Below are 27,998 nucleotides of genomic sequence, written 5' to 3' on the forward strand. Positions count from 1 at the left end.
GGACAAGACGGACAAGACAGACAAGACGGACGCGACAGGACGGGAAGAGAAACGAGCTGGAGGGAGTGGAAGCGCAGGACTGGGCGCAATGGATGGGGAAAGGCTAGGAAGTGCGAGCGATGGAAATGTGCAAGTAGTACGAAGATGGTTACTGGACAACAGCGAACGGCAGTGTATTATGGACAGACCTCTTGAGCAGGGCCTGGCTGGAACTCCGCCAGAGGTGAACAACCGACAGGACGACGTATTACCCAAGAGGAAGCACATCTCTGTGCACTCGAGGCTACAGGCGGGATAGAGTACCCTGGACGGACCACCGCTGGAATATTGCGGGGAAGAAGACACACCGTTCGTGGTGCTGGGTTGCCCGCAAGTAATTGTGTGGGGTGGGGGGAAAAGAGCGGCCAACACTGAGGGACGCGTTTCTGGAGAAGCCGGGGAACTGAGGCGGGAACTGGGGGTCTTGTGCCACCGTTAGACCAGCGGAGTGGACCCAGCGGGAGGGAGGGACAGAAGGCTAAATACAGACATAAAGCCGGTCCGAGAGAGGAAGGTAGTAAACAGAGAAGGACCGGTTACCTGACTGGGTGATCTCCCGAATAGGATATCAACGAGCGCCCGCCCCGGCGCTCGTTCTGCGGTCTTGCAGACGATCGCGCAGTTGACCCAGGACTGCTCTGGAGTTGACTTGTAGAGGTTGTTCTCCAAGTGGGGAAATAGATGAGAAAATTGGCAGGCTAGACGGATTTGATTGTTTTTAGTTGCTTTTTAGTTGCTTTTTAGTTCAATGTTCTTTAATAGAAGTTCTGCGGATTTGGTGTCGTGACCGCTCAGGAGAAATTGGGCGCGGGGTTAGCTGCTCGTTGCTCTCCGTTTTCGATTTCGTACAGCTGCAATATCGACACTGCTCCTCAGCGATTCGCTGCAGATTCACATCGCGTCTACGGAAAATACTGCGGAGAATGTCGCCAAAACCACGTTTTTGATGCTGACAGACTGTGCGGACCATTGGTATTGTTTCTATCCGCGGTTCGTTCAAACTCAACAAGGTTGCGGTTGGGCTGGATTCGCCAGGTTCTAGAAAGCCCGGGTCTGTAGAATGGTCGGCTACGATAGTCGAACGGACGGATGTCTGGGCGTCCGGCAACGAAATACATGAATATATATATATATAAGTGTGTGTGTGTATATACTTCAGATACGTAGATCTACATTTTCTGGGTGTTCCAGTTGATATACAATTGACAATATTTAACATCAGTTAAATTCCGTATTCATCACTCTTTCCCACCGCCGCACATCGATCTTTGATCATTAAGCGTTGATCCTTCCACAGCTTGCTCGACTCATTGTCTGCCTGTCTGTTTGTCTGTCTGTCCGTTTGCACAGCACCGTGAAAATCGTTTAAATTTTTTTTTACAATGCCTTCACCTCGTCGAGTCTCAATTGGAATCGCTGGTCTTGGTCGTATTGGCCAGCGCCATGCTCGAACCCTCCTGGCCATTCCCCAGGCCAACCTTGTGGCCGCATTCACGCCTGCCCCGCATGAGCTTGTCTGGGCTAGAGAAAATCTCGAGCCTTTAGGAGTCACGGTCTACGATGATTACGACAAGATGCTCGAACAGGAAGGTCTCGAATGCGTGTTTGTTGCAACCGTGACCGCCGTGCACGCCGAGCAAGTCCTGAAGGGAATCGCAAAGGGCAAGCATGTCTTCACCGAGAAGCCCATCTCGACCAAGGAGGATGTATCGCAATCTGTTGTTGATGCGGCCGCAAAGAAGCCTGAACTTAAGGTCATGTGTGGTTTCATGCGTCGTTTCGATTCCTCCTACGCAGAACTGAAGGCCAAGCTCGACGACGGTCTCATTGGCAAGCCCGTCGTCTACTACGGTCAGACTGGCGACAAACGTGATCCATCTGGATTCTTTGTCCAGTATGCACAATTTTCCGGCGGCATTTTCGTCGACTGCACCATCCATGACATTGATCTTGCGCTCTGGTATCTCGGCGAGAACAACGTCGTCAAGTCTATTTCCGCCGTCGGCACCTGTGCCATCGAGCCTGCTCTCGCTGAGCACAATGATGTCGACAATGCGGTCGGAATTGTTGAGTTTTATTCCGGTCAGATGGCGTCTTTCTATGTCACCCGGATGATGGCGGCTGGCCAGGAGGACCAGACATGGCTCGTTGGCACCGAGGGTAAGATGTCGGTCAATCTCGAACCCCGGATCAATCATCTCAAGATCCACGACAAGTATGGTGTTCGCTCGCTTGAACCGCAGACATTTTTCGATCGCTTTGCTGCTTCGTTCGCAACCGAGTTCGCGGCATATTTGGACACCATCATCAATGATACGCCTGTTCCAATTCCATTCAAGGGCGCTGTGCATGCTGTGAAGATCGCTTGTGCACTCCAAGAAGCGGTCAACACTGGTGTGAAGATTCTGTATGATGAAAATGAAGTGCGTACAAATTAATGCGATTATTCACTTATGTTTTAAATTAAATTATGTGATTCAAATATAACTAATTGTCTATGAATTATACGATTGCGCACTTGTAGAAATATTTATTGAGTTAAAAAAATTGAATTACATAGCGATCCGATTAGACCATCTTGTCCCAGCTTGTGTATATTGTCTATCAACAACGGAAAAATTACAAATCATCGTCATCATAAAACACCTTAACTCCCCAATTAGGCGTGACAAGTCGTCGCTGGGTCGTCTTGGAAATCTCATTGATCTTGTTTCCGTCTTCATCCGACAGCACAAAGTCTTCAAAGTTCGAGATGACACGAGCGGGCGTGACAGACTTTGGCACAACAGAGGTTCCACGCCACACACCCCAAGAAATCAAGACCTGCGCAGCAGACTTACCGGTCTTAGTGGCAATCTCCTGGATGATCGGTTCCTGCTGCAGAGGCGCGTCGGTCGAGCCGAGCGGAGAGTACGCAGTCATGTGGATGCCTTTGCCCTGGCAGTACTTGACAAGCTTGAACTGCGGATTGTAAGGGTGCATCTCGACCTGGTTGACGGCTGGCGTAACGGTCGTAGTAGGTGCAGCAAGCAACTTCTCGAAGTGCCAGGTGGAGAAGTTCGAGACACCGATCGAGCGCACTTTGCCGGAGGCCAACAAGTCCTGCATGGAAGCCCACGTTTTGACAAAGTTCCATTCCTCGTCAGGTAGAATATCACGCGAACCGTCGGCCTTGGTCGGAAACAACGGATGGTTGCCAGCCGGGTTCAGCGAGATCGGCCAGTGCATCAGATACAGATCCAAGTACTCCACGCCGAGAGAGGCGAGCGACTTCTCGACCTCCTCAGCGACTCGAGTGTGGCCGGACGACCACAGTTTGGAGGTCAAAAAGACCTGGTCGCGTGGGATGCCAGAGTCCTTGAGTGCCCGACCGACTGGCTCCTCGTTTCCGTAGCACAGTGCAGCATCGATATGACGGTATCCGGCTTTGAGAGCAGTCAGGACGGCCGTGTAGACCTGCTCGGCTGGCGATTGCCAGGTTCCGAGACCGACCGCAGGGATCTTGTAGCCCGAGTTAAGTGTGAATGTGCGTCCTGTCGACATTTGATTTTGATCTTGGTAATTTCCGGAGCTGTCTAATCGCGAAAGCAAAGAAATCTCACAATATCGAGCAGTCAATTGAGCAATTCTTGGGTGATTTCTCGAGGTATTGTAGATATAAAGGGCAAAACATGTTTGAATACTGCCTTAGCCTGACCGACCCCACGAAGCGGGGCATCACGGGACTCTACGAAGTCTCCGCTGTCCTTCTACAAGCCCCGTTCTCCTGCTTAGTCTGCGCTGGGATTGTTTCCTAATGTGGGGGTGTTTCTCCTCAGCATGTTGCACAGACCGCATCGCTGAAACTGCGGTGCGAGATAGCCGCAGCTCTACAGGTCGCGGCTCGGCTGTCGGGTGTATGAACGTCTCCCGTCCTTTGCGACGCCTCGTCCGGACCGGCTAGGGATTGTTGCCGGATTCGGAGTAGTTCTTGCTCTCGGTTTTGCTGTAGTTCTTATTCTAGTGGTTGACTACCAAAGTCAATTTTGGTTAGCAATCTTTGTAGTATTTCATACAAAAGCAATTACAATTAATTCTGATTGTATTTGTGTCGAAATTGACAAATCTGTTGCATGTTGTCTTTTTTTTTTAAGTGTAGGGATTATTTGAGTCCATTTGAAGAATAAATTGTCGAGGATCAACCATCTTGATTTTGTATTTTACCAGAGAATCAAAAAACAAAAAACCGTGATTTACCGGCTCGCTGTATGTTGTCCTGCTTTTTCTGATGATGTTTACAAAAATCGTCTCGATCTATGTTTGTATCCCTTTGTTACCGGCTTCTGCATATGGGCCTTTCTGTTGTCCTGCTAGCGACGACTTCTAAAATAACAATAGGCCAGACCTTTGAGGAGTCCCAATCCATATAGCCAATAGAATTCTGTGCCGGCTCAGAGAAGCATATACTTACTATGTGAGAAACATGCACTTTCAATTCATGAATCTTAATTGTTTCCATAACTCTACGTAATCAATATTTTTTTACATTGCCTTAATCTGCAGTTGCTTGTGTATATCTCCCCGGTAGCTATGTCTGGTCTCGTCCGCTCCTCCACAATCGCCTCATCAGCCAGCTCTACATTCACGTCCACTTCTAGAGCCGTAGTCAAACGACCAAAGCAGCATCAGTCCCGGAACTTTGAGTCTAATAGAAATGACTACCTGATTATATTTGATTAATATGAGCATGTAGTTACAAACTAGATAGTATCTGTGGTACCAATCCAATCCATCACCGGCTTCAGATACTTCACATGCATCTCATCATCCTCCGCATACATGGCCAGAACCGTCGAAAGCATTAAATTGACTGCTGTCGCTTAGATCTTCTCTTTCCTGTACGGACTAGTTTCATGATCAAAAAAGTCATGCATCCGCTCTAGATGACTACAAAACTTCTGCAAAACGTCTCGCCTCCAGTGCTTCGTATCAACTCTGCACATACAGTCGTCTGGAATGAGCTTCTCCAATGCAAGTGCAAGAAGAAACAAAAAATATGCTTTCAACAAAGCTGTCCGCATGATAACATATCCGTCTGCACTATCCGCACGGGCAGAATATAAATTGCGGGGAAATGTGCTTTTCCGCTCTGTTTAATTCCACCAATTGTAGGCGCCGTTGTTCGGTTAAGCCCGGTCAACCCCACTACAGCCGAACTTCTGCCCTATAAACTGTTCGCAATATTACGGTCGGCTCTACACAATTAGACCTAGTCTTCCTGTAAATCCTCAAAAAATTACTCTGCAACCGGCTACTAAGTTGTTGCTGTCACCAATATCCGTACTCGCTCGTTCACCGTCATGAAATTCTAGTCTGAATCGACGTCACTGCGCTCGTTATCCGCTAATCCATTCCTCCACCGTCGACTCCCCCGCGGGCTAGTGTCCCCGCAATCTCACTTCTCCTTCTATTGTATTTATAAACACCGTCTGCTGGACAGATTCACATAGCTGCTTGACTCCAGTTCATCGCTCATTTATGACGGTGGAGAATCCCAGCAAGTATCACAAAATACGAAATGGAAAAACCGTCGAATGTTCACGCGCTCGACCCTGAGCCAGTAGACATCGCGCCTGAATTTCAGGAGGAAAAAAATGACCTTTCACTTCCACCACCCACAGATACCCACTATGTTCTCCAACCTCACGAGCTATATCCGCCAGACCATGGCACAAAGGCTTGGCTCTGTGTTCTAGGTTCTGGATGTGGCATCTTCGCTTCTTTTGGTTATGTCCAAGTTATCGGTATATTTCAAGAGTACTATCTCTCGCACCAGCTGTCCATGTACTCCGCGTCGCAAGTCGGCTGGATTACCTCCCTCGAAACATGCATCACCGTTCTCGGCAGTGTATTTGTCGGTCGTATTTTCGACATCTTTGGGCCGACAGTCCTGCTTATGTGCGGAACAGTCGTTATGGTGTTCGGAGTCATGATGACCTCGCTCTGCGAGCAATATTACCAGTTCATTCTCGCGCAGGGTGTATGCACGGCTCTCGGAGCTGCGCTGTTGTTTAATCCATGTATCTCATCACTTGGTTCGTGGTTCATTAAGAAGCGTGCGACCGCTTTGGGAATCGCCAATGCGGGCTCCTCACTCGGAGGTATTGTCATTCCAATCATTTTTCGACGAGTCCAAGAGCGTGCTGGCTTCGGCTGGGGTGTCCGTTCAATCGGATTTGTCATGCTTTTTTTCTCTCTGATTGCCTGTATGACCGTTTCTTCCCGATTACGGTCCCCTGGTCGTCAGAAACTTGAGTTTAAAAGATCCTACATTCAACCATTTTTCCGTGAACCGTCATTTGGCGTCGCAGGCCTTGCAGTCTTTTTTGGATACTGGGGCCTGTTTATTCCAATTACATACGTCCCATCACATGCAGTTGCCCACGGCTTCTCACAAAACCTATCTTCATATCTGATTTCAATACAGAACGCAGGTTCCTGTGCGGGTCGAGTAGTTCCTGGATTGTTGGCTGATAAAGTCGGTCGGTTCAACATGTACGTTTTTGGTCTGTTTTTATCTGCAGTGTTGACTGCTGGATTGTGGATTCCTGCTTCATCTCATGTGGCAATTATTTTTTATGCTGCCTTGTACGGCTTTTCGTCGGGCATTGCATTGACGCTATGGCAGCCTATGATTGCCGAGATTTCACCAATTCAAGATGTTGGCGCAAGACTCGGAGCTGTCTCGGCTTTCCAGAGTTTCTCGTCCTTGCTGGGTGTTCCCGTTGCAGGTGCCATCATCGACTCAAATAATGGGAAATACTGGGGTGCTGCCACTTTTGCCGCTATCATGATGTGCACAGCAGGTACGGTTGCGATGATTGCCAAAATCATGATCACAAAGAATCCATTTTCAATAAAGTAGTTCATTTTTGTATTTTCATTGGCTGTGTTTAATTAGGACGGAGTTTTAATAGTATTTTATCACATAGATTTATTTCAGAACGGCACACAAAAGTTTGAATACAGTACAAAATTTAAGACTAATATTCTTTCACAGTAGCAAGAGCTTTTTCTCTCAAAGACTCTGTAAGAGCGAATGCAATTGATACCGCTTTGGCAGCGTCTTTCAAATTAAAAGATGGCTTTTTATCAATTGTAATCCAGTCTCTGAATCCCTCGATTTCGCGCTGGAACGCAGGAGCAAACACATCCATGTGGCTCGTAGCACCGACCATGCGGGTTCCTGTTTCGTCCGAGATGTCGATCTGATTGAGTCGAGGCTGACCGTTGAGCAAGATCCGACCCTTGGTACCAATGATCTCAGTCATGGTATGGTGGGCGTGGCGCATGTTTCGCGACCCATAGACATTCATAACCAACTGCTCTTCAAAGGTCACAATGCCCATTCCATCGTCAACATCACCCCACTCGGCAAACTGAGGAAATACATGTGTAGTTCCGACGGCGTATGCTGTCGTCGCATGGACGTCTCGGCCGATCAAAAACAAACAATTGTCAATGTCATGAATGTTGCAGTCGATGAAGATTCCACCGGAAACCTTGATGTAGTTTAAGAAAAACTCATTGCATTGATACAAGTCGGCAGACTGTGATCGGATTGTCGTAATTTCTCCGATCTCACCCTTGCGAATCCGTTCTGCAGCGTCCATATATACTGTGGCATACCGACGTGGGAATGCACAGGCTACCTTGAGTTCTGGGAACTTGAGACTTTCATGGTAGACTTCCCAGGCGTCCTGGGGTGTTGCAGCAATCGGTTTTTCACAGATAACATGTTTGCCTGCATGCATAGACTTGATCACTTGCTCTTTATGGAACGCAGTCGGAGTGACAAGCAGAACAGCGTCAAGCTGCTCTACTGCAAGAAACTCATCAAAATCCGCAGTCACGATCGCATCAGGAAACACGCTCTTGACCCACTCAATTTCCCGTGGTACAACCGTGCAAACTGCAATAATCTTTATTCCAGGTGTACGCATCATGTTCTCAATATGAATACTGCCCATTCGGCCTGCGCCGGCAACACCAAAGTTCAACACAGCCATGGTTGAGTCGATAGTAGCGATATGTATATCAATAGAGAGCTAGTGATATGTATATTATTCTGATGAGAAAAATGTGGGTATTCGATTGCCATGGTTGCCAGGAAGGAAGCGCGTTTTATGGTGGACTCTGATCAGGATTCAGTATAACCGCTTATAACCTAGACAACAGCGACATAGCCTAGATTATTATCGTGAACTTGCATGGCGGCTCATACCGGATGTACACCAAGCCCCATAGAGTAGTAGTAATCCAGATGATCAAGCTCACGACGTTAATCTTGAAATGATTACCCGGTGCCTGGCCCAAATCTGCCAGCAGTCAGGTGCCAACTGTACGAATAGAGTGTAAATGCGGAGTCTAGACATGTGGGGGCAGAACTATCGGGTTATAAAGACCAAGCGATTAAACATGTGAAAAACTCGGTAGATTACTGCGGGTATTTGGCAACAAAACTGTTGTTAACTGCTTCGTCGAGCACAGCATGTATGATTTGGTCATCATGATTTCGGTTGCGCTCTCTGCATAAGGCGCAGAAAGAACAACATACAACCGTGCTCGGCTGCGTAGTCTTGTGGTATCTCTTACATTGTTCTCGAACCTGAAAGATTTAATTAATTGTTTGAAAATAGATTTGCACGACAGAGCCAGAAATGATCAAGAGTCGAAGATCTTGTAAGTGAATCTGGACATGTAATTCAGAGCTGCTAATTACGAACTGTATCTATATCCAGATATTCATTTAAATATCTGTCTTCATCATTATTTTAAATCTATCATTATAGTTATTTCACATCTATATTATCATAATGGAACATAATTTTAGAAAATCTAATATATCCATCAATCCATTATTCAAAAATTCCCCGCAGTTCCCCGCGTTCCCCGCAAAATACAGATGCTACGGTTTTATTGCTCTATTCGGTATCGGTTCCACGGATCACCGCCGCGCCAGGGTGGGGCTGTCGGACAAGTTACCGAACATGGACAATTATGTAATAATCACAAAAATGTATTCACTCATTAAATTCTATATCGCAGTTAATATTCCTTAACTGGTGCAAGTGTCTTGGTTCTCAACGACTCCATAAGAGAGTATCCAATCGAAACAGCTTTAGCTGCGTCTTTCAGGTTGAAATTGACTTTTGCTCCGTCGAGAATCCAGTCGCGGAAGGCTTCCAGCTCGAGCTTGAACGCAGGAGCAAACACGTCCATATGGCTACTGGGGCCTACCATGCGAGTTCCAGTTTCGTCCGAGATATCGATCTGATCAAGTCGAGGCTGGCCATTAATGAGAATGCGACCCTTGGTGCCCATGATTTCGGTCATCGTGTGATGGCCATGGCGGTTGTTGCGCGACCCGTATACGGTCATGACGGTTTGCTCGTCAAAGGTAATGGTGCCGATACCATCGTCCACATCGCCGTACTCCAAGAACTGCGGGAACAATCGCGCAGTTCCAACGCCGTAGGCTGTGCGAGGAGTGATATCCTGACCGATCAAAAACAGGCAAGCATCAATATCGTGAATAGTACAGTCAACGAAAATGCCACCCGAGTTCTTGATGTAGTTGACGAAAAAATCATCGTTCTGGTACAAATCCGTAGTCTGCGATCGGATTGTAGTAATCTCTCCAATATCCCCTCGGTGGATCCGCGCTGCTGCTTCCGTATATACTCTGGCATATCGTCTCGGGAAAGCACACGCAACCTTCAAAGAGGGATATTTCAGACTCTCGTTGTAAATGTCCCACGCGTCCTGAGGAGTTGCCGCAAGTGGTTTCTCGCACAATACATGTTTGCCTGCATGGATAGCCTTTAACACTTGTTCCTTATGGAATCCGGTTGGCGTGACGAGTAGAACAGCATCAATAAGGTCCGAAACAATAAATTCGTCATAATCTGGAGTCACTACTGCATTCGGAACCGTCTTCTTGGCCCACTCTATTTCGTGCGGAAGAACAGTGCAGATGGCAGCAACCTCCACTCTAGATATTGTCAAAAGATTTTCAATATGGATTCGGCCCATTCGGCCAGCGCCGACGACTCCAATACGCAATTTCTGTGCCATCACTGTGTTGATCTGTTGTTTGAAAAGTGAGGATTTACTTAGCAGATATATAAGTCTGCTATAGTTCGGCTCTCGGCTTATATTACAGGTTCGGCACGTTCGTCTGTTTGCTCCAAGTTTAACGATTACTGAATCCGGGAGTAGATCCGACTACAATGATGCTATCAACCAAATCAATTTCAACTATAAATTACGATTATTCACACATTGGTGTTGCCAATCGTGACAGCCTTGATAATCTGATACTCCGCTAATCCGTACATACTGCCTTCTCTTCCCACGCCAGATTGTTTTACCCCGCCAAATGGAGATTCTGCGGCAGAAATCTTGCCACTATTGACACCTACAAGACCGCATTCCAAAGAAGCAGCGACTCGTAGACAGCGATTGATGTCCCGAGAAAAGAAATATCCTGCAAGACCAAACTCTGTGCTGTTGGCAAGCTCGACAGCTTCTTCCTCAGTTTCAAACTGGAAGATAGGCGCCAAGGGGCCGAATGTCTCGTCTCTTGCGACTACCATCTCAGTTGTCACGCCCGACAAAATCGAAGGAGCAATGAAAAATCCGTTGGGATTTACATCGGAAGGAACAGATCCACCAGTCTCGAGTTTGGCGCCTTTCGAAACAGCGTCTTTGATGTGCGCCTTGACTTTTTCAACTCCACCTTTATTCACAAGCGGACCTTGTGTAGTGGTCTTGCTAAGCCCGTAGCCGACCTTGAGCTTCTCCACTTCCGCCACTAACTTTGCGGTAAACTCAGCGGCGACTTTTTTGTGCACAAATAATCGGTTTGCGCAAACGCAAGTTTGTCCCGAGCAGCGGAACTTGCAAACCATGGCACCCTGCACAGCAAGATCGATATCAGCATCGTCGAAAACAATGAATGGTGCATTACCACCAAGCTCCATTGAGATCTTCTTCATGGTTCCCATAGCAAGTTTTGACAAATGAATGCCCACATTAGTAGAGCCAGTAAATGAGATCTTCTTAACGATCGGGCTCGTGCAGAGCTCGGTAGCGGCATCGCGATCTTTGGTAGGAACAAGATGAATAACGTCAGCTGGCAGTCCAGCCTCCATGGCAAGCTTGACGAGCGCAGCCGCGGTATAAGGTGTCTCTGAAGGAGGCTTGATCACGACAGAGCAGCCGACAGCCAAAGCAGGAGCAATTTTACGCGTGATCATCGCAGCAGGAAAGTTCCACGGCGTGATGATTCCGCACACGCCGACGGGCTGTTTGAGGGTGAGGACAGTCGTATTTGGCATAGACGAGGGAATCACATCTCCGTATGCGCGTGAAGCCTCTTCAGCAAACCAGGAAACAAAGGATGCAGCATACGCAACCTCACCAACGGCCTCTGCATAGGTCTTGCCATTTTCAAGCACTAAAATTGTACCGATATCTTCTTTGTTGGCAATGATCAGATCGTACCACTTACGCAGCAGCGCAGAACGTTCGTGTGCAGTAGTTGTTGTAGAGTATTTGCGATACCCTTTATCAGCCGACTCGATCGCCTTGACGAAATCAGCTCGAGTCAAATCGGCGACTGGTCCAAGAACCTGGCCTGTCGATGGTTCGTACACAGGGAACGTCTTGCTGGATGAGACCCATTCGCCGGCGACGAAACCGTCACCAATAAACAGATCTGGTCGTTTCAGCTGATTTAGTTAGCAGATGGTCAATTCTGAAAATACTGCCAAATACATACAGTTTTCAGAGCCTCGAGAGCTGGAGCTGATGTAGTGACTGTCATGATTGTAGTCGGTAAATATGATTATAACTGTTAATAGGGATCAAACTGAGGTTTCGACTGGGTTTTCACTCAATTGTACGCTTCTCTAGATCGACTTCGAATTCTCCACAGAACTAACCTATTTATTCAATCTCCTACAGTCGTCCCCGCACTGAGCTACTCTATATACCGCTGCTCTGGCAGTTCTCCCGGGAAAGCTGCGGTTCAAGCTCGACTCGGCCCGCGGTTGAGCCGCACATGTATGCCGAAGTCACGGGTGATCACGGGATTGTGATCACTGGGTTTGAATCCGTACTATCACCTTGATTTACATTCACGTGAATCTCACGTGAATGTTTGCAAGTGATGATGCCAGAGTTCACGTGTTCAATCATTTCACGTGACTGCATTTGTCTGGCTCGGCAGGGATGCTGGCCGAAGGGGGTAAGAAGTGAGCAAACGGCCGAGAATCAGCAACGTTGGAATAACGCGTGATTTGTGTTTCATTTTTTTCAGGAAATTTGGTACTAGACACAGTAATGTAGCGCCAGGGTGCAATTTACTGAAGGCTGACCAGGTAGTCTAAATTGAACATACCCCGCAATCTAGATTTCCGGTGGACGCTGGCTGGCTGCTGTCCGTCCACCTCCTGGCCAGTGCATGCGGACCCTTATCCAAAATAAGCATCCACACCGCCAACGACCCTACTCTGACTTGTCTCCTCATCTAGCCGTGAACATGCGGCGCGGGTTGAGCAAGCTCGTTGATTTCCCGAAACAGTAGCAGCTCCTTGCGCTTTGCTACGGTTCTGCTTCCGCTTTTTCTCGGTGTTTGCCTGTTTCTGACTGTTCTGACTGTTTCTGACTGTTTCTGGCTGTTTTTGGGATGCGGAAGATTTTCGAGCTGCGGACGTGTTCTCTTTCGCTTGTTTGGTGCTCGCAGTTGTACTGCTCTTCCCAGAATTGTCTGATGATTTCGGCTGCTGCTGTGAAGACCGAGTCTGGCTGCGCGTGGTGGGGAAAGCAGACAACCACACCAGCTTCTTGCAACCTGTGACCGCTTCTGAATGCTATTATAAAACAGGCCGTCGCTTTCCAGTCTATTTCATCTTTTTTTTTCCTGTCTCCATCACCACTACCTTCTTTCATCACACAACCATGGTTAGCTACGTCGACGTTCCCAAGCCCTCGGGCTTCCTTGGTGACAAGGTCCCAGCCGATCTCTCCGCAGAGCAGATCTCCAAAATCGCACAGAGCTTCCTCGACCGATTCAACAGCGCTGTCACAAAGAGTGATGCTGCCGCTTTCGACGCGTTGTTCGCCGACGGTGAGTCCTTCTGGCGCGACACTATCTCGTTCACCTCCGACTTCCGTTCCATTGGCAAGATCAACATTCTCCAGGCTGCCACCGACCGTCTCTCCGTCGCAAAGGCTGGAAATGCTAAGCTTTCCACTCCTGCTCCCAGCGTTGAGAGACCGTTCCCTGATGTCTCTTTCGTCCAGGTTTTCTTCACTTTCGACTGCGCCATCGGCTCTGGTATCGCAATTGCTAAGTTGATTCCTGGTCCTTCTGATGAATACCTCGCCTGGGTTCTCTACACCACCCTAGATGCTGTCGAGGGCTACCCCGAGAGAGCTTACGCCGCTCGTCTCCGTGGTACACACAACACCACTTACTCCTATGATGAGCACCTCGCTGAGCAGATCGAAAACCCCGAGCCTGCAGTTCTCATTGTCGGTGGTGGCCACAATGGTCTTGAGATTTCGGCCCGTTTGAAAGCTATGGGCATCAAGTCTCTCGTCATCGACACTTACAAGCGTATTGGTGACAACTGGCGTCTTCGTTACAAGTCTCTCTCGCTTCACGATCCTGTTTGGTCTAACCACTTGGTCTATCTTCCTTTTGCTGCCACCTGGCCCATCTGGACTCCTTCCGGCAAGCTTGCCAACTTCCTCGAGTACTACGCTGATGCTCTTGAGCTCAGTGTTTGGTCTGAGACTTCCCTCGTCACCTCCGAGACTTACTTCGACGAGTCCAAGAAGCAGTGGATTGCAACTCTTAACCGCAAGGGCAAGAAGGTCAACTTCAGTGTTTCCCACATTGTTATGGCTACCGGTATTGGTGGTGGTCATCCCAAATTCCCTCCTGCGTTCCCCGGCCAGGACAAGTTCAGCAAGCCTATTCTTCACTCTTCTTCTCACCAGCAGGGTGGAAACTGGAAGGGCAAGACTGCTCTTGTTGTTGGTGCTTGCACTTCTGCGCACGATATTTCGCTTGATTTCTTCAACAATGGTGCTGATATCACCATGCTCCAGCGTTCTCCCACATATGTCATGTCAGTAGAGAAGGGTGTCCCCACTGTCAACCCGTACACAGAGAATGTTGATACCTGGACTATGGATCTTTTGTCCGAGTCCAACCCCAAGTATGTTGGACGTCTCTACCATAAGCGATTTGTGCCTATCATCAAGGAGCATGACAAGGAGCTTTTGAGCGGCCTGAAGAAGGCAGGCTTCAAGCTCTATGATGGTATGGATGAATGCGGTTTCTTCATCAACACCAACAGCCGTTCTGGAGGTTACTACTACGATACTGGCTGCTCTCCTCATATCGTCAATGGTGACATTAAGATCAAGGGATCTGAGATTGATCATTTCGATGAAGATACTGTTTATTTCAAGGACGGAACTACCTCTAAGCCTGATATTATTGTCATGGCTACTGGCTACACTGGTTTCAAAGATACTATCAAAGATGTTCTTGGAGAAAAGTATGCCGCTCAGTTCAAGGAATTCTGGGGATTGGATAAGGAAGGTGAGCTCTACGGTACTTGCAGAGACATTGGTATTCCCCAGTGCTTCTATGTTGTTGGACCGCTCTCGGGTGCTCGCTGGAACTCGAAGATCGTTGCTCTTCAGATCATTGCTGAGCGCGAGGGTAAGCTTGGAAAGAGATACTCTATTGATGTTCAGGAGGGAAAGTAATTGTGAAACGTACTAAATTTTAATGTTATTCAATTTCGATTATAATTGTAGTATACTGTTGATTTGTAGCTGGAATTAAAATTTGGGTTCTGAATATGACATGCAATAATTGATCATGTCTCTGATTCTTCTGCGGTGGTTATATCAGAAACTGTTTTTCAAATTCAGAAAGCCATCTAGGTTGCTGTTGCTTGCGTATACAAATGTTCAGATAGAATCAATTTTGTTCAACTTGTAACTGTGTAGACGTTATATTTATTGGTTTCAAGACGGCTGATACTAGCATCCGTTATGGCTGTATTAGCGTAAGACAAATGTAAATTATCGAGATGAATAGAAGTATTTGCAAGAAATCTCCTTTTTACAATAGTCTCGTGTAAAAGTGCATCTGGTGCAAATCACTGGCCTTGCAGCTGTTAAAAAGCATCGAATCTAAGGGATTATAACGCTTTGCGGTGGCTAAATCAAATGAAACTCAATTCAAAATCACTATTCCCACGCAAGTTTAATGAGTAAAAGTCTTAAAGTGTACCTATTGTTTCTTGCTTATCTTTGGTAAACTTCCCCTGAATTTCCATCCATCGTCTAAAAATTCGTTGAAGACAGCTATTCATCGAAGATTGTTGAAATCAGATAGCGGAACTGAGCTAATCAGTTTAGTTTGTGGACAGTTCCATGCGAGATTGAAAGAAATATTTATGGCAAGCTTGATTCTAAGAATTTTCTATTATGACTTTCATGTGATTATTTTTGTCGTGTCGAGCTTTGAAATGTGCGCTAACAGATCTAGAAGATCAATTTTTACCAGCACTGTCAAAGTCCTCATACAGTGTCAAGTCTAGCATAAGCAATGTTCATAGGCGAGAAGGAACGAGCATCTGGTTTGACATATTTGACACTGGTTTTCACTAGCTCTTTTGCAGATCTACGGATATCGAACTGGATAACAGATTAAAGCGCTACTTCAGACGCTATGTTTTTTACTCATTGATATGTGCAGAGTACTCTAGAAACCCGAGTCTTATGTAACTTATGGTTACCAATCTCTTTGACAGCACTTGCAACGACTTTTTACTATCAAATGAATGTGTTCCCCGGGAGAAATACTTAAGCCTGCATTTATCAATGCTTTTTGAGGGCGCACTAGGGAACAGCAACAAAATATAGCTCTGGCGGCAAATTATGGTCAAAGTATATGCACTAGTGGAATATTAATCCAGGCAAATTTGGATTTCCGACATGTCTCTGTAATGCTAATATGTGTCTATGCGCTTGGCTCCTTGTAGAAAAGTATCATGAGAAATCATAGGCTTTTGTCTCGTCTTGAATTGTTGATAAATTCACGTATTCACAGACAGAAAGCCTCCCTTTTCTCGCCTAGTTTCTTACAAAACAGTTATGATATATGTTTCCCCTACTGGTTATAGAAAAGTCAGCTATGAGCAATAATTAGCAATAATTAGCGACATGAGTTATAGAGATCAATATGAATACCAGAAATCGTGAAATATTGGGTCTAGCGTCGCCAAATTCAACATAGGATTGAGTATACTTAGGATACTATGGACAATGATACCAATGAATATTGCCTCGTATAGATTTATTCCTCTAACCTCAAATTTCGTTAAATATGAAACTTCAATATCGGCTGAGTTAAGGCGCGCAGATTTATTGTCCCACTTTAGTAGCGACATGAATATGAAGCTGAGCGATATCAACTGTATCCACTTGTAAATTTAAAACTGAAAATTTTAATTTAAAAAATCATTAATAGCCGAGACCGGAACCGGAACCGGAACCAGATTCAGCTCTGGCAGCTAAATAGTCGATGCCGGAGTCAGCTGAAAATTGAGGCGAGAAATCGGCAATTTGGTATCGTGAGGTGGCAGGCTTAACCGTTCCATGCAATAATTATGTCAATATTGCAGCTTTTCTTTACTTTATTTTATCCTCTATGACTTATGTTTTTCCATTTATTTATTCCATAATATTGAGTTACCGCAGCATACAGTTATATTAGATTGTATATTAGAATATTCGAAGAAACTGAAGCAATTGTTCAATAAAACAAACCAAAACTAAGCCGAGGTCAAAAGTTCAGTCGTACAATTTAATCCCTATTCGAAGAGACACTTTCTGACTTTTCGTTGACATTATCGACATAACTTGCGACCGGTTTATCTTCCAAGTTGTCATCGTGTGGGATGAACGGACCGACTTGCTGCAACACTTTGTCAGCGGTCTCTTGTTTCGGGAGCTCACGCGCGATCCTGACGACGTCCCATGGGGTTCTACCATTAGAACGCTCAAAGATCATGTCAATCTCCTCGAGAGAGCGGCCAGTGGTTTCAGGATAGAAAAAGTAGATGGTCGGCCAGACGATGACGGCAGAGATGGCGCACCAGATCAAGTACGAGAACGCGCCGATGTTTGTGATCGACACTGGAGTGACCATGACGACCATAAAGTTGAAGACCCAGTTGCATGCGGTCGCCAGTGCAGCTGCCGGAGCACGAACATCGAGCGAAAGAATTTCCGGTGCATATAGCCATGGTGGACTTGACCAACCGATTGCAAAGCAAGTGTCATACATAAAAATCATCACTACGGAGGCAATACCAGCCTTTGTATTGCCCTGGTCAGATGCGTGTACAGTACCAGTGATGATGGCCAAGAAAATAACTAGTCCAACAGATCCCCACAACATGAGATTACGTCGACCGACCTTCTCAATAATGAAAAATGGAACCCAAGCAGCGACACAGTACTCAGTCTGTGACACGGCGGCCAGGATCTTAGAATTCAGTGGTGAAAGTTTAATGGAGTTTTCGTATACATAGGCGGCATAGTAGGAAATGATGTTGATGCCGCCCAGCTGGTTCGCAATCAAGACACCAACTGCAAGCATTGTTCGATGGAAATGCTTTTTCTTCGACTTTGTATCAAAAATCTTTGCGAATGACATATGACTCTCCTCGTCAAGGGAGGCCCTGACCTCGTTCACCTCGTCGGTGATCAAAGGATTGTCATGGTCAACGCCAGCAAGTGCAGCAAACACATTGATTGCCTCCTCATAGTTGCCTTTCTTGATCAACCATCGAGGAGACTCAGGAAGATAGAGCACAAACGCCATGAGAAAGACCGCAAATAGAACTTGCACAGAGACAGGGAATCGCCAGTTGATTTGTCCGTCGACGAAATAAAAGCCGAGATCGATCCTGAAAGGTTAACATTCAAACCTTGACAAGCCCGTACAATGCAGAAAAGAGAAAGAGAAACTTACCAATTAGAAAGTGCAATTCCACAGGTGACAAGAGCTCCGGACGACATGACAAGTTTGCCTCGGGTCTCTGGCTTTGCGCATTCGGACTGCCAGGTTGGCACGGTAGCAGTGATAAGTCCGTTTCCAAGACCGGTAACGATACGGCCAACAGTCATCTGTGCAAGCGAAAAGGCCGAGAACTGGAGCGCAGCGCCGACAATCATGATGCCTGACCCCACGAAAATTGTCCAACGACGACCAAGCCTGTCACCAATCCACATACAGGACAGGGCGCCGATCATGCAACCAATTTCATAAATGGAGATGACGACACCTTGGATGGTTGCGTTATAGGACTTCTCGGCCTGCGTGAGATGGCTGGAGGTCGAGTCCATCTGGGGGAATGTCGTGACAAAAGTATCCAAAGTCAGGAGACCGCCCATGACACCTTGGTCATAACCAAACAGGAAGAAGCCAACGCCGGCGATGAACGCAACTGCATGGTTGAGCCATTTTCCGCGAAGGCCAATGTACGATTTTTGCTGAGCAGTCATGTCTAAAGAGCTAGGCTTATCAAATGCAGATCAAGATGCTACAAAAGTGTATGGAACTGGATTAGACTGCCGATGAAGAGAGGACCAGAAGAAGCTGGACACGGACAAGAGAGATCCTGGGGTATTTAAGCGCGACCATGAACAGAGACACAGACGCCCACAGGGCCCTAAGCGCTGGAGAAGCAAATCCGGGGCGGAAATCTTACTCTGGACGCGGAATAGATAAAAATGCGGGGGACAAGCTGTGCGGGGGGAGCGAAGAGGAGAGGGAGTCCAGTTGTATTGAGCAGGAGAATGTCGCTTAGACGTCACCTGTACTTGTCCGCAAGGACAATGGCCGACAATTAGAGTCTACAGGAGTACAACCAAGTACTATGAGAACAATCAGTACAACTCTATATACAGCAATCTGTAGATTAGAAAGAGAACCACATCCGCGTGCCAGGGCAGATAGTACCCCGGATCCCATCAGACAATTTGTGCTCCGATCTCCTGGGGCGCGCACTCGGTCGTCCACCGCCCTCCGGTGCGTTTTCCACTGGGCCGTTCGCGATGGGCTTCCTGGCCCAAATTGTCCGGTCACGGGACACACCTGAGGGAGCACCAGACTCCGAGGTTGGATTTGGGGTCCCCCGCAAAGTGGAAATGGCCATAAACGCTAGTAGGGCTGAACTGAGTTTATCGCTGTAGTTTCGGTTTGTGCTTGGTCTGCATTTCCGTCAATCTGGACTGTGTGTGGATTCGTATTCAGGCGGAAATTCATAAGGCCGTCCGTCTCCTGGTTCTGGACCACCCTTGGTGGTCTCCGTAACCACGGCGACAAAAGCGCGACCGTCGCAGATCTGAAGGTTGTAGATAGTAGTCTAGTCTAGAGAGTGCTGATGCATTTCAACAGAAGCTTTTGTGTGTGTGTGTTGGGATGTGTTGGTGTGAGCTACATTCGAGATAATCATGCACGCACGCTGTAACTGACAACTCTCGAGCAATCACAGCAAGGCTGGATCCGCTCAATTCTTGAGGACTCCGGAGCTTATTGCAGATATTTCCAGTGAGCTACGGAAATCTGGCGCCACTAAGCTTTCTCATTGGATCCGAAGTAATCGGTGCAAGTTTCGACGAAAGAGTTCTTTCACTCTGTAGTATGACAGACACCACTTTCGGGCGGGGCTCATAATCTTTAGGGTCTCTCTGTCAGTCGACAGCGGAAATCCAACAGACATAGACTATTGAGAATAGATCTGCGCTGATTTAGCATGCAGCCTATACATGCGCCATTTATTGCTAAATATTCGTTTTTTCACTGGATTCCGGTTTTCGAATCTGTTTCAAACATTAAAAAGATTGATAATCCATCCCAAGAAGCTTCCCGTGCAACAGTTGCTCTAAAACTAAATTTATGTCTCGGAGTTGCTCTCAATCCAGCCATGTGACTACCATTTTACATTTTATTATATTCCATCTCATTTAGCCGACTTGAGTTTCTCATCCACCAAATGCTAGTCTTATTTTATGCCACTCATGCCACTCATGCCACTCATCCTTTATCTACATCATGCACATCGTCTACCTGCTTCTCCTCTCAGCCCGATCGATCCTAGTAGCTAGTCACGATACTCCCCCTGAATAATAGAGTTTCCCCAGATCTGCTGGTCATTGTTTGACCACGAGTCTAATCCGCATTATGTAACCAATAATCTGAATTAATATGCAATATATCAAGTATCTACATATATCTTATTTTGTAAACTTCTAGACGATGTTTTTGATCAGCTATAGACCACACTTCTCCAGCCCTTCAGCTCGTCCAACTTCACTTCAACAAAATGCCGAATCAAACGTAGAGCATCCTATATACCAATATTATATCGTATTTACTATTCAAACAGACAGCAGATAAAAGTCACTGGGGTGTCTTTGCCGCCTTAATCCGAAGATCCCACTCCTTCGCTAGAGTCCAGCGCCATTCATTCAGTCCACCTGGTCCAGCTTCGAGTGCTTCGACAAAATTTACAAATGCCATTACCATCAAGCGAGCACATAGATCCCGATCCATCCTGCCGGTGCCGGTGCCTAGTCCAGTAACAACGACCGTCTTAATGGCCGCAGGACCGCTCTCTTGAGAACCGCTCTCCTGAGAATCGTCCTGCTGCTCCAGCGGTATCTTTCCATTATGATTGAAGACTTCGTTTAGCACCGACCACATGCACTCATAAACAATTTCCTCTCGCCATAAAGCAGACGGTACGCGCATCGTCGGCGAGTGTGCAATATATCTGCACGCAAATCGATTCCAGCCGACATCCCCCGTAGAGGCCATCCAGGGCAACATGTCGATCATGTAGCAGCTACCAACTGGCTGCAGTCCTCTCCAACGAGCATAGTGAACTCGACGCACATAGTCCAGCACATCGGTCAGTCCATCGCGGCCGCCTCCCTTGCCTTCACTGAAGAAACGCGATATGATCAAATCCAGTCCTCCGTCCATCCGCGCAAACGAATTTCCGGGCGAAACGATGCAGTCAAATCGTCCATCGTAAGTCTTGAGTGATGACTCCAGCACGAGGGGATATTCCGATCCCCGTACTCGACTCCGGTCCAACATCTTGCTCAGATGATTCCGCCAGCAGCTGACTAAAACTGGATCAATGTCCAAAAACACGAGTTGGAACCCAAGCGAAACCATTCTTGTTTTGCAATTCACAGGGTAAATTCAACATTAGCCAAGTGGAACTCGAGATTTGACTGGGAATCGCGGTGGTCTGTCGATCTCGCCGCACGGTATTTCTTCGGTAGAGATTTAATCAACAGTTACTATTCCATAAGCATGATTCTATATTCTCTTTAATTACAATACATTATAGATAAATATGATTCGCTATGTCCAATAAGTCTAGCTTGGCTGAATATAGCGTACAACTTATATATCATCGTAACTGCATCTAGCAGCATCTAGTCTGCCATTCTTCCCGGAAGTTATGTCATCATCTTCTCCGAATTCACCTTCAGAGCATTTCATTAAATGGAATTCTTCACAAATATGTCCAGTCACATATTCCGATATTTCCATCGCCAGAACACTTTAAATGTGTAAACTGAATTCGCTAGATAATTTGTCTGATCTTATCTAATCATATCACAATGTATCACGTGATAGATAGTTATTCAATTGCTGAAATTCATTAAACGGGATATCGAATACGATTCGAATATCATTCTAGTGCCAATACAAGTCAAGCTGGAATCATATATGCTTTTGGTCTAGAACTGGTCTTTCCTCCTGCACCTTACTCGTCTGCCTAAGCCAGAAACCATTTCGACTGTAAACTAGATAGTATAGTACTATACCCTTGTTTTTCACATTACTGAGTTTTGCCTCCATAGAAGCGGATATGTTCATCGTTTTCAACTAGTTGGCTAGGAGGACGGTCTTGATTTTTCGAAATACTTCGGTTGTTTGTCAGCGCAGGCCGACTGCTGGACTTGGTTTCGAGGCATTATAGGAATAAGAGCTCCGAAAAGACGAGATTTGGTTATTTATGGCCGCGAAATTTTGTCTGCTGCCCATTCCAATTCTGCTACCCACTTTGTGAGTTTGTCGGACATGGTCCACCAAAGCGTCTCGACTCTTTTTATATACATTCCTCGGTCTTATTTCTTGCTTTTCGCAATCTGACTTGTAGATTTGACTGCCAGATTGCTGAATTTTTAGTGGCTGCAGAATAGTCTGGCTGTCTTCAAACTCGGATTCGCTCTATCAAGGTTAGATTCAAAATCAAATCAACATCGAATTCTTCGAACTCACTCAACTCTTTTGCTTTGTCCCGAAAGCATCTGCATGAATCCCACGGTTTGAGTTATACTATTCTTATTGCTTGGCAGAGCCTTTTTGTTTCAACAATATGGAAACCGCTGATAATATCGACCCTGCTGAGCAATCCACCTCCACGTTCTCTCCACCAGCGCACTCTTCATCACTGCCGTCTCACCCCCCGCCATCCCCTTCAAATGATCAGAAACATCAGAACGAATCTTCAATTGCCTCGGTATGAATGAGATAATTTATTCGCTATTACTATGTCGAGTTAAGTTTCTAATCGCTTTCTAGAATTCGCCGTCTTCCAAAGCTGTCTCACTAGTGCGAAAAAGTATGAAGAGACATAGCATAGCAGACACTGATCATCCTTCAGACACAACTACAGGTCGAGACTCTTCAACCCCTCGAGCTGCAAAGTCTCCATATATGCAACGACATATTGCAAAAACATCTTCTCCACATCTAAATCGACGTGCTCGAGAACGTCTTGCGTCGCCACGCCTTCATCTACTCAAGCAATTGCAACCTAAGGCTGTTGACTCATCTGATCCTCACCTGTCCTCCAAAGCTTCTAAAAATACTAAAACCCTACTCCCTCGGTTTTTTTTCAACTGCGAACTTTCACATCTACTCAATCTGATTGCGTCGATGTTGGGAGAATTGATCATGTTGAATGACTCTCTGCCGCTGGTGTCCTCACAACTCACTCGTTTTCACTCCCGAGCGCCACCTGGGATTTCCCATCGCGACTATCTCCACCGGCTGATCCGGTTCTGCTCGCTGGAAAAATCGACTATACTTTCCATGGTATTCTACATTGACCTTTTATGTGCCGCCTTTTCATCATTCACAGTCAACTCACTCACTGTGCATCGTTTCCTGATAACAGCTGCCACTGTCGCAAGCAAAGGTCTTTGCGACAGTTTTTGCACAAATGCACATTACGCTAAAGTGGGCGGTATATCCCTTGCCGAGCTCAACTTGCTTGAAGTGGAGTTTCTCGTCCGCGTTGGTTGGCGCGTTGTGCCTTCTGTGAAAACTTTGCAAGAGTACTATCAGCGCATGGTTGCCCGAATGTCCGATGTCTATGCACTTGATCCTGATACATTTCTTAGCCCGGAATTATCTATGGACGTTCCATCTGCACCTCCTGATGACCAGCGGTAATTCCTGCCTCTCGTTTATAACTTAATTATTGTACACTAGTTTGATTTGTTTTATAGATTTGTTTGGTTGTCGGTTGTGGATATCTTTGGCCATTTTGTCTGTCCGTGCTAAAAATATAAATTGTAATATGACAAACATATTCATTATTGGGTTTCCGGTAATCGAATATATGTCTGCATATAATGGAAATTTGCCTTAATGTTTAGTTCAGATAGAATTGCGTTGCAATGCATTTTCACATAATTATCTCTATCGTATGGCCAGCTGGGAAATATTGACACAATACCCTTTAAAAACAGAACTCTTCAGCTCAAGCTTCGTCTGTCGTGCAATTTTACCGTAGATATGGTCGCCACAGCCGACAGACTGTTTCGTAAACGATATTCTGATTTTGCACGAAAAGCTATCAACTGGATATGATATCGGAAGACGACTTGCTTCCGTACATTCGGTCGGCCAACCGACAGACACAGCTAGATGCATTGAAGGCGCTGAAAAACTCAGTCATTGGTCACACGGAGCAAAAGGCATTTTATCTGGACCAGGGTGTTTTGGATGACTTACTCGGCATAATCAACCTGCAACCCGAGATTTATAATGATCGATTAGCTTGCGAGTGTCGTGCTGAGGCTGGAATAGTTCTCAGTAGCTTTGCTCATAGTATGTATTGCATAAAGACCCGATTGTCGCACGAAGGACTTAATGATATTAACAAAATACAGGTGATCTCGATATCGCTGCATGCCTATTGACTCCAGCAACGATTCCTACGCTGGCACGAACTCTAGTTTCAAGCTCTCCTCCTTCGCTGCTTTTAGCATCTCTACGGACCCTCACAAAACTTTACACTACGTTCTACTCGCCATCATTGTCTCGAGATAATCCAGGCCTGCCTAGGACGATTTCCGAGCTGATCCGGCATTTCACTGAAGAATACATGGCTAATCCGACTCATAATACTGCCCAAGTTCTCACGTTACTGGGCAACTTGATCACCTTGACTGCTCCTCCTTACTCGGAAGCCTTGTCTCAGTTGAGCGAATTTGCTGTGACGCCGCTCCAGCGTCTAGTCTTATTTCTGCTGCTCTCTGAGTATAGGACATGCTTACTATTTCGGCGTGAGCGGAAGTTGCTGTCAACGTCAGTCCTGGCTTTATCGCACGTTCTCACCCCCCATTCAGTCCGACAGCTCTGTGGCAATACCAACTTGACCGCAGCTTTGCTCGACCTTCTCCGCGATGAATCATCTGACGTCCGAATAGCCTCTGCTGCGCTTATTACAAAATTCTACACCTGCATGGACTCTCATGTAGAAACGTCAAATCCGGGTGCTGCGGCAGTTACCCGTGCTGCTTATAACGAGCAATATGCGTTGGCGCTAGTCCCTACATTGATGAAGTTGCTGGACGATGGCCTTGCTCATGAGGATAAGGTAGTTATTGATCCTTTAGTTTTGCATACTTTGGCTATTGTTTGCCGCGAGGGTGGAAAAACTGCAGATCGTTGTGTAGAGGCAGGTTTAATTTCTAAAGTCGTCAGCGTCGTTGTACAGATCGCACCTTATGATTTCAACCCGAACGTATCAACCTTTGAAAACGACTCTAAAATTTTGGCTGGCGGACTTTTATGTCTTGCTGCTCTTGGTCTGCATAAGGAAGATAACCGCAAAGCAATCATTGATGCTGGTGGGTTGATGGCTGTTGTTGCAGTGATGAATCTGGAAAATGTCCCCTCGGTGCGCGACATCAAGATCGCTGCCTGCAATGTTTTAAGGACTTTGTCTCGCAGTGTTGTCCTATTGCGAGCGACGCTTGTCGAGAGTGGGATTGTCGGCGGAGTAGTTGATTTATTAGGAGACTCTTCCTCCTCGTCTACAACATTATCAGATGATGCGATTGCAACCTCGTTTGATTGCAGTAGATTCAATAATGGCCAATCTGGACTCGGTAGTGGGTCTTGGGGTGCAACTAGAAGCTCAAACGACGGCCCAGTAGCTAGATCCCAGATTTACGAGAGTAAAGAAGTCGAACAGCAGTTAGAAGTTCGCACAGCAGCCATGGCGGCTGTTTGCAACTTAGTGTTAGAGTTCTCGCCGCTTCGCAAACCGATCATCGACAAAGGTATTTTACCTCTGATCGTTGCTGGAGCCAAGTCGAATTATGCGCCGCTACGAGTAAATGCTGTATGGGCGTTAAAGCATATGGTTTGTGGAGATGATATGCATACCAAAGGGCTTGTTATAGATGAACTGGGGTTTCCTCTACTGATGCGACTGTGTGATGATGTAGAGGTAGATGTTCAGGAGCAGGCCTTGGATTTTATTAGGAATCTTGTTGCTGGAAGTGAAGTTTTCATCGACAAGTTGTTTGCCCAGGTCGGGGTCGATCGAGTATTTGAATTAATTGACCGAAAGCTGGCAATCTCTGAAATAGGATACTATGAATCGGCCGAAGCAGGAGAAGAGCGAGGGCGGATGCAGATCACAAAATATCAGTCCAATATTATAGTTTGTGCGATCTATATTCTTGTCAACATTGCCGCCGGATACGAGAATCACCGGAAAACCATCATGGAGCATTCGAGTGTTTTGAAACGGGTGATTGAGTTGATGAGTCACGAGCGGGACGAGGTGCGACTAGCTTGTCTGTGGGTGATTGTGAATATTACCTGGGCAGAAGATCCGCTGACTATGTTGCTGCGCGACAACGAAGAATCCAGTGGAGGAGCGAGTGGGGATGTAGGAATGGCGAGTTTTTGCGATAACCCGGCCAATGGTGTGTACAGCCAACGGGCCCTGATTCTGCAACGCTTAGGGGTGGAGGAGCAACTTATGAAGCTGAGAAATGACCGGGTCGTGAATCTTCGTGAGAAGGCAAAGACAGCTATTGATCAGTTGCATAGTTTACTAGGGCAGCCTGAAGAGACGGTGGGGGCTGGCGACGATAGTTTTCATATGATGGAGATCGGCTAGTATTTGGAGTTTTAAGTGTAGGATTGTACTGTCATTTTATGTTTTAAAGGTGTATATAAGGATTGCTTTGAATGGATCGTACTGTATTGAATCATATAGTAGTAAATTGTGGGGATTTTATAGTTTTGCATCTATGCGGCACTGTCGCCTGTAGAAAGTTTAGAAAACGGTGCATTATTGGTGACCCAACTTGATTACTATTCAATAAATTTCGTTTTATCAACCTGGGTGAAGCACGACCACAGACAGCAAAATATTTAAATTAATCAATTGTAGCTTTATTTTTTCTCATATTAATTCTTATTGTGCTGTCATGTTTGTTGCTCGTAGATCGACCAAGGCAGTTACCTGGTCAAGGACTATGGCTACTAAGACCAGTGGCAGCCTAGCACCTCCATTCACTAGAGAAACTGCACACGCGAAGGTGAAAATCGCGCAGAATCTATGGAATACAATGTAAGCAATTGTGACACCACGAAGACTGAGAATCATTTTAAACTGATCGACACAGGAATCCGTCAGCAGTTGCACAAGCATATACCGAGGACTCTATATGGCGAAACCGCGACCAGTTTCTTCGAGGAACTAAGCAGATCGAAGAGTTTCTAACTCACAAATGGGCGACCGAGACAAACTACAAACTACGTAAAGAATTGTTCACATTCAGCGAGACCGAGATTGCCGTCAATTTTTGGTATGAATGGAAAGACGTGCGCGGACAATGGTATCGCACGTATGGACTGGAACACTGGTCATTTGCCCAGGACGGTCGAATGTGGAAGAGGTAAGAAGTTGCCATATCTGTGTCAATGCTACGGGCTGTTCAGAAGAACCGACTAATACCATTAGACAAATGTCAGGAAACGACGTCGAAATCACTGAAACTAGTCGCTGGTTTACAGAAGGCGTGGATATCGAATCTGTCGAGATCGGCCCCGAACATTTCTAGTGGTTTATTATATAACCCCATTTACTTCAGTAATTACATGATTACAAATTTAGACTATTGTAAATAATGAATCTGTTACCACAACAACCAGTCATTCACAGTACCAGGGCTAGGCCATGCCGGAGCTGTGGCCGGAGTCTGAGCAGTCAGACGCTGATTTGCTGTAATGTGCATAACAGTCACATATATATTGCACTTACGCACTGTTCCCGGGTCGTCCAGTACTCGCGTGTGATTGGTGGACAACTGCACGAAATGCACAACACTATGCGATTACGCCACAAATAGTCATCTGATGGCACGCTCAACACCCGTCCTTGCCAGGCTTCCTCTCGCTTTCCCGTGCCTTCGCTCTCTTTTCCCTTCCTCTTCTTCTTCTTCCTTTTCCTTTTCTCTTTCTCTTTCAGCGC

At 46.3% G+C, this 27,998-nt stretch overlaps 12 protein-coding genes across 12 annotated transcripts; 6 read left to right on the top strand and 6 right to left on the bottom strand.

Moving 5' to 3' along the window:
• The first annotated feature begins 1,210 nt into the window (after positions 1-1,210).
• Positions 1,211-2,602, top strand: V1516DRAFT_680266 (uncharacterized protein). The gene has a single exon (XM_066923057.1). It carries the CDS (start codon positions 1,422-1,424, stop codon positions 2,475-2,477), a length of 1,056 nt encoding a protein of 351 aa, XP_066775805.1. The 5' UTR covers positions 1,211-1,421; the 3' UTR covers positions 2,478-2,602.
• V1516DRAFT_680267 (NADP-dependent oxidoreductase domain-containing protein) lies at positions 2,555-3,700 on the bottom strand. Its single transcript, XM_066923058.1, has one exon. It carries the CDS (start codon positions 3,265-3,267, stop codon positions 2,659-2,661), a length of 609 nt encoding a protein of 202 aa, XP_066775806.1. The 5' UTR covers positions 3,268-3,700; the 3' UTR covers positions 2,555-2,658.
• Positions 3,701-5,860: 2,160 nt separating this feature from the next.
• Positions 5,861-6,943, top strand: V1516DRAFT_697058 (major facilitator superfamily domain-containing protein; the record flags this gene model as incomplete). Its single annotated transcript, XM_066924070.1, has 1 exon — positions 5,861-6,943. The coding sequence occupies one exon, from the start codon at positions 5,861-5,863 to the stop codon at positions 6,941-6,943; it is 1,083 nt and encodes a 360-aa protein (XP_066775807.1).
• Positions 6,944-7,061: 118 nt separating this feature from the next.
• V1516DRAFT_687311 (uncharacterized protein) lies at positions 7,062-8,087 on the bottom strand (the record flags this gene model as incomplete). The annotated part of the gene is made up of 1 exon (XM_066923719.1): positions 7,062-8,087. The coding sequence occupies one exon, from the start codon at positions 8,085-8,087 to the stop codon at positions 7,062-7,064; it is 1,026 nt and encodes a 341-aa protein (XP_066775808.1).
• A 777-nt stretch (positions 8,088-8,864) lies between these two features.
• Positions 8,865-10,267, bottom strand: V1516DRAFT_680273 (uncharacterized protein). Its single transcript, XM_066923059.1, has one exon. It carries the CDS (start codon positions 10,153-10,155, stop codon positions 9,127-9,129), a length of 1,029 nt encoding a protein of 342 aa, XP_066775809.1. The 5' UTR covers positions 10,156-10,267; the 3' UTR covers positions 8,865-9,126.
• Positions 10,268-10,314: 47 nt separating this feature from the next.
• On the bottom strand, positions 10,315-12,066 carry V1516DRAFT_680276 (aldehyde dehydrogenase domain-containing protein). Its single transcript, XM_066923060.1, has 2 exons — positions 11,864-12,066; positions 10,315-11,813 (listed from the first exon to the last, which is right to left on the bottom strand). The coding sequence occupies exons 1-2, from the start codon at positions 11,906-11,908 to the stop codon at positions 10,356-10,358; spliced, it is 1,503 nt and encodes a 500-aa protein (XP_066775810.1). The 5' UTR covers positions 11,909-12,066; the 3' UTR covers positions 10,315-10,355.
• Positions 12,067-12,957: 891 nt separating this feature from the next.
• V1516DRAFT_680278 (uncharacterized protein) lies at positions 12,958-14,914 on the top strand. Its single transcript, XM_066923061.1, has one exon. It carries the CDS (start codon positions 13,045-13,047, stop codon positions 14,869-14,871), a length of 1,827 nt encoding a protein of 608 aa, XP_066775811.1. The 5' UTR covers positions 12,958-13,044; the 3' UTR covers positions 14,872-14,914.
• A 1,859-nt stretch (positions 14,915-16,773) lies between these two features.
• Positions 16,774-18,895, bottom strand: V1516DRAFT_530957 (general substrate transporter). Its single transcript, XM_066919166.1, has 2 exons — positions 18,155-18,895; positions 16,774-18,089 (listed from the first exon to the last, which is right to left on the bottom strand). The coding sequence occupies exons 1-2, from the start codon at positions 18,685-18,687 to the stop codon at positions 16,982-16,984; spliced, it is 1,641 nt and encodes a 546-aa protein (XP_066775812.1). The 5' UTR covers positions 18,688-18,895; the 3' UTR covers positions 16,774-16,981.
• Positions 18,896-20,383: 1,488 nt separating this feature from the next.
• Positions 20,384-21,402, bottom strand: V1516DRAFT_680290 (uncharacterized protein). The gene has a single exon (XM_066923062.1). The coding sequence runs from the start codon at positions 21,368-21,370 to the stop codon at positions 20,588-20,590; it is 783 nt and encodes a 260-aa protein (XP_066775813.1). The 5' UTR covers positions 21,371-21,402; the 3' UTR covers positions 20,384-20,587.
• A 1,525-nt stretch (positions 21,403-22,927) lies between these two features.
• On the top strand, positions 22,928-23,668 carry V1516DRAFT_628180 (cyclin-domain-containing protein; the record flags this gene model as incomplete). Its single annotated transcript, XM_066919826.1, has 1 exon — positions 22,928-23,668. The coding sequence occupies one exon, from the start codon at positions 22,928-22,930 to the stop codon at positions 23,666-23,668; it is 741 nt and encodes a 246-aa protein (XP_066775814.1).
• Positions 23,669-23,958: 290 nt separating this feature from the next.
• Positions 23,959-26,809, top strand: V1516DRAFT_680294 (armadillo-type protein). The gene is made up of 2 exons (XM_066923063.1): positions 23,959-24,328; positions 24,391-26,809. The coding sequence occupies exons 1-2, from the start codon at positions 24,085-24,087 to the stop codon at positions 26,637-26,639; spliced, it is 2,493 nt and encodes an 830-aa protein (XP_066775815.1). The 5' UTR covers positions 23,959-24,084; the 3' UTR covers positions 26,640-26,809.
• A 50-nt stretch (positions 26,810-26,859) lies between these two features.
• On the top strand, positions 26,860-27,987 carry V1516DRAFT_680297 (uncharacterized protein). The gene is made up of 3 exons (XM_066923064.1): positions 26,860-27,095; positions 27,151-27,423; positions 27,489-27,987. Exons 1-3 carry the CDS (start codon positions 26,953-26,955, stop codon positions 27,586-27,588), a joined length of 516 nt encoding a protein of 171 aa, XP_066775816.1. The 5' UTR covers positions 26,860-26,952; the 3' UTR covers positions 27,589-27,987.
• Positions 27,988-27,998: the final 11 nt, after the last annotated feature.

The sequence above is a fragment of the Lipomyces oligophaga genome (assembly GCF_038497815.1).
Source record: "Lipomyces oligophaga strain CBS 7107 unplaced genomic scaffold V1516scaffold_7, whole genome shotgun sequence".
Classification (NCBI taxonomy): Eukaryota; Fungi; Ascomycota; class Lipomycetes; order Lipomycetales; family Lipomycetaceae; genus Lipomyces; species [Lipomyces] oligophaga.